The sequence below is a fragment of the Cebus imitator genome, unplaced genomic scaffold, assembly GCF_001604975.1.
Source record: "Cebus imitator isolate Cc_AM_T3 unplaced genomic scaffold, Cebus_imitator-1.0 Scaffold417, whole genome shotgun sequence".
In the NCBI taxonomy this organism is placed as follows: domain Eukaryota; kingdom Metazoa; phylum Chordata; class Mammalia; order Primates; family Cebidae; genus Cebus; species Cebus imitator.
Window position 1 is genome coordinate 1788690 of NW_016107732.1, and position 4786 is coordinate 1793475.

General features: G+C 54.3%; 1 protein-coding gene across 1 annotated transcript in view; it reads right to left on the reverse strand.

The window, feature by feature from the left end:
- Window positions 1-294: 294 nt before the first annotated feature.
- Window positions 295-4786, reverse strand: part of SLC27A5 (solute carrier family 27 member 5) — a 10899-nt gene continuing 6407 nt past the window's right edge. Inside the window, exons 4-10 of the mRNA XM_017509629.2 lie at window positions 3237-3361; window positions 2455-2649; window positions 2277-2367; window positions 1441-1639; window positions 1065-1162; window positions 742-872; window positions 295-652 (exon numbers count right to left, since the gene is read on the reverse strand). Of these exons, the coding sequence (XP_017365118.1) occupies window positions 476-652; window positions 742-872; window positions 1065-1162; window positions 1441-1639; window positions 2277-2367; window positions 2455-2649; window positions 3237-3361 (1016 nt within the window). The 3' untranslated portion in view covers window positions 295-475. The remainder of the gene's footprint in view (window positions 653-741; window positions 873-1064; window positions 1163-1440; window positions 1640-2276; window positions 2368-2454; window positions 2650-3236; window positions 3362-4786) is intronic.

A 4786-nucleotide genomic window follows, 5' to 3' on the forward strand; every position in this document is an offset into this window, starting at 1 on the left:
ACTATACAGGGGAATTATCCACATCCACTGACCCACTGTGACCCAGGCCCAATCACCGCTTCAGTGGCCACGGAAGACCCACAGAGGGAATCAGGATTTTCATCTCTCTACATTAGAGTGGCTGTGAGGCTGGCCAGCTCCTCTCATACTGTTGGCCTTAGACAGACAGGGTCATCCCACAGCGGAGGCTGAGGTTCCTGGCTGGGAGACAGGGAAGACCCTCAAGTAAGGTCTTCAGGGCACTAGCCCCTGCACTCCTCCATTGATCCTTCATCCATGCAGACATACAGACTACTGTGAACACACTTTGAGTTTATTCTGCCACGGCTACAGGGCCCACTGCCATTTACAGCCCACTGAGGTTGAGGATATGGCCAGGCTAGGATTGACGCAGGCCCATGATGAAAGTGACACCGACTGTGTTGGGGTGGGGGTGGCCGGCCTTGATCCTTGCCCCTGTGGGTTGGCCAGGTGGTCAGATCCTCCAGGTTCCCTCACACACAGCCTGGTACATTTCTGCCGTCAGGGGCCGGAAGGACTGGGCCCGGTTGTCCAGTATAAACAGAGGGTCAGTCACGACCCCTACGTTAAAGCCCTCACGCACCAATCGGGTCTTCACCAGTTTGAACGTGCTCGTGACCTCCACAGCGTCCTGCAGGGCAGTGATCATAGTCCCGTCACTGTGACACCCATCCCCCCGCTATGATCTTCCACCCACCTACCTTGCCACCCCGGGCTCACCTGGATGCGGATGAAATGGGGGGTAGCGTAGGCAGGGAGCCAAGCGCGAACGTGCTGGTACAACTTCTGCCCGTCGAAAGTATGGCCGGGGGCTAGCTGCACGGCAGCCATGCCCACCTTACCCTCACACCCTAGGAAGCAGTCTGGTCACTTTCGGCTAACCCATCTCGAGGGCCCATAGCTGACTCTCCAGCCCCGCCCAGCTCTGCTCACTGGTGGTGAGGTCCGGCACGTCGTACCTAGCACTTCCCTACCTGTAAAATCGGAATAAAGACCCTCCACCCACAAAGCTGTTTGAAGTTTAAAATGAGAACCCTCCGCACCTGGCACACACACGCCATACACGTTAACCTGTTGCAGGAAGTCCACCTGCGACAACACGCCCTCCACCTCGCGCGTGGACACGTTCTCGCCCTTCCATCTGCAGGGTTGGAGCCAGCGCTGTGACAACGCCCCCAGCAAGGAGAGGCCCCGCCCCGCCCCGCCCCGCCCCGCCCCGCCCCTACTGGGGATCTGGAGGCCCGGTCGGGCCCGCCCCCTCCAAAATCGAGAAGCCTCGCTTTCGCGTAGGAAGTCCTGACCCCAAGCTCCGCCCTCTTGCGATAGGAAAGTCCCGCCTCTTCAGCCTGGCTGCCTCTAGGATATAAAGCTTCCGTTGTCCCCCCCCCCAGCCCCGCCCCGAGAAACCCCGCTTCGGACCGGAAGGTGTCTCCGAGGCGGTCGCGGAAGTAGAGGAAGCCTTCGTGGTCCATGGCCAGCACGTCCCCGGTGTTGTAGTAAACGTCGCCCGACTGCCGCACGTTGCGCACCAGCTTCCGTTCCGACAGCTCTCGGGGGCCGCGGTAGCCCACGAAGGGATGGTGGCTTGCAACCTTGGTCAGCAGAAGCCCTGGCTCCCCTGGGGGTAGGAGCAGGAACCAGAACCCCTGGAGCCCACCAGCCAAGCCCCCTGCTGGAGGTTTTCAACAACGGTGGACTCGTCGTCACCCAGCACCCTGCCAGGGACGGATCCAAAGACAGGAATATCCAAAGATTAGAGAGACAGAGATTTCAGAGAGAGAGACTCAGAGAGATTCCGACGAGGAACACAGAAAAAGACGGAAGAGAAGGCGGTATCGGGGAGCCCATGAAAGCAGGAAAAGGGTAACAAGGGATGGAAGACGGCCAGAGACAAATGGCAGAAGAGATGAGACCGTACCTTGCACGGCCCTGGGAGAAGACACTAACAGAAGGTACAGGACAAGGGACCAATGCCTGGAAAGCTGTCTTCCACAGAAAGCTGAAGAGAACAAATCAGTTGGACACCCAGGACCCAGCAGATCAGAGCGAGAGATCAAGGCAGGGGAGCGGGGCAGAGCCAAGAAGCTGAGGCAGAGGCCCCAGGTGATGGTAAGACAGGCCACTGGCTGAGGGTCCAGATGAAGGCTGCATCTAGTGAGCACCAATGTCAAGGTTTTGGGCAGACTGTTCCAGCCAAGGAGAAGACTGAGGGTCGCCACCCCTGCCACCCAGGATGGGCTCCTCAAACCCCATACCTAGCCCTACAGGGATGCAGAAGCCATGACTGTCCCTCACAGGCTCCTCCGCCACCATGTCGAACTGCACCAGCTCAAAGGGGGACAGCATCTGCGGTGGAGGGCGGGGGTATCGATAGAGGTCCTGTGGGTTCAGCCTCAGTCAGGGCAACTTAACACCGGCCACCCGCACACTCACTCGAAGCAGACAGCTCATCTTGCCCAGGGCCCCGCAGCGCCCCACATAGTTGACTAAGCCCATGTTGCCTTCTGTGGAGCCGTAGGTTTCCCAGATCCGAATAGGACCAAAGCGCTGCTGGAACGTCTTCCACACATCAGCCCGGAGTCCATTGCCCATCGCCAGGCGGACTGTGTGTGTCCGGTCCTCTTGTCGCTACAGGAATGTCCCCAGAAAGGTGAGGAGGAGGTGCTCTTGGGGCATGCCTTGGGACCTTTACCTCGAGGCGGTGTTGTCCTGGGTCCTTACCTTGGGAGTTACCTGGAAGGTGATGGGGGACCTCTACCTAAGGGAACTACCTGGGTTTCTTACATGAAAGTAGTTACTGGAGTCTTTTAAATACAGGGTTACCTGCATGGGTGACCTGAGAGCTTTGCCTGGGGGAAGTTACCAGGGGTGACTGGAGGCCTCATCTGAGGTCTTACCTGGGAGTAGTTACCTACAACTTTAATTTAGTGGAAATTTAATTTTAATTAATTTATAATGGAAATTCTCATGATAGGGGTAGTGGCTTTTATTATGCCTGTTTTCCAAATGAGGACACTGAGGCTTAAGGTAGCACAGCTGACTGTCAAAGAAATCACTGTTGGAAACCTTGTGTGGAACTCATTATCTGGGGTTCTTGCCTGGGGTGTGTTATCTGAGGGACTTGCTTGAGTTCCGTGCCTAAATCTTTACCTGAGATATCATTTGGGATTTCATACTTGGGTGTTCATCAGGGAGCCCTAATCTTAGAGCCTCACCTGGGGAGTGTTACACAGATACCGCAGGAGCTCTCCCACATACTGGATCACAGTCACGCCATGCTGCCGACAATCATCCCAGAAGCAGGAAGCAGAGAACTTGGGGGCCAGAACACAGGTGGCTCCTGAGGGAGGAGAGGGGAGGGCGTTTCAGGTCATGCTTCTAAGTTGTTGTAAGAAGCTGCTTTTAGCACCTGGGTTCACCCACTCCCACACCCTGAAACACAGGACAATACTGAGTTCATGTCTGGGTCCTTGGCCCAGACAGGAATGCCCTCATTAATAGAGCATAGTCAGGCCTGGGTTCAAATCCTGTCTCCAGAATGCCTGGAAAGCCCCCTGCCTGGTATAAAATGAGCATTGTTAAATAAGGGCTATAAATACTAATTTTTTCATTTTTATTTATTTGTTTTTGAGACAGAGTTTCGCTCTTGCTGCCCAGGCTGGAGTGCAATGCTGTGATCTTGGCTCACCGCAACCTCACCTCCAGCGGTCAAGCGATTCTCCTACCTCACCCTCCCAAGTAGTTGGGATTACAGACATGCACCACCACGCCCAGCTAATTTTTTGTATCTTCAGTAGAGATGGGGTTTTTCCACATTGGTCAGTCTGTTCTTGAACTCCCAACTTCAGGTGATCCACCTGCCTCGTCCTCCCAAAGTGCTGGGATTACAGGCATAGGCCACCACGCCTGGCCTTTTATTTTTATTTTTTAGACAGAATCTCACTTTGTTGCCCAGGCTGGAGTGCAGTGGCGCAATCTCGACTCAATGCAACCTCCACCTCCCAGGTTCAAGAGATTCTTCTGCCTCAGCCTCCCCAGTGGCTGAGATTACAGGTGCCCGCCACCACGGCTGGCTAATTTTTGTATTTTTTTTAGTGGAGATGGGTGTTTAACCATGTTGGCCAGGCTGGTCTCAAAGTCCTCACATTTAAGGTGATTTCCCCTGCCTCAGCCTCCCAAAGTGCTGGGATTACAGGTGTGAGCCACCACCTCTGGCCACATTTTTTATTTTTATTTTTACTTGTCAGTGACTTGAAGCTCAAATCATTCTTGATTGTGATAAGTGAATGCCCAACTAAGCAGAAGGGTGGGCAGGTGGATGGATATGGTGGGTGGATGGAAAGATGATTGGGTGGACAGTTAGATTAGTGAATGAGTGGATGGATGGGTGGGTGGTGACATGCATAGACAGGTGGGTAGAAAGATGGGTATGTGTAAGGATGAATGGGTAAGGAAGTAGGTGAGTAGATGGATGGGTGGCTTGGTGGATGTATGTATGGGTGTATTGATATATGGACACGTGGATTAATAAGATTTAGGGGGCCGAGCGCGGTAGCTAACACCTGTAATCCCAGCAGTTTAGGAGGCCGAGGCAGGTGGATCACCTGAAAGGTCAGGAGTTTGAGACCTGCCTAGCCAACATGGTAAAACCCCATCTCTACCCAAAAATGCAAAAATTAGCTAGGAGTGGTGGCACACACCTGTAGTTTCAGCTTCTCAGGAGACTGAGGTGGGAGAATTGCTTGAACTCAGGAGGCGGAGCCTG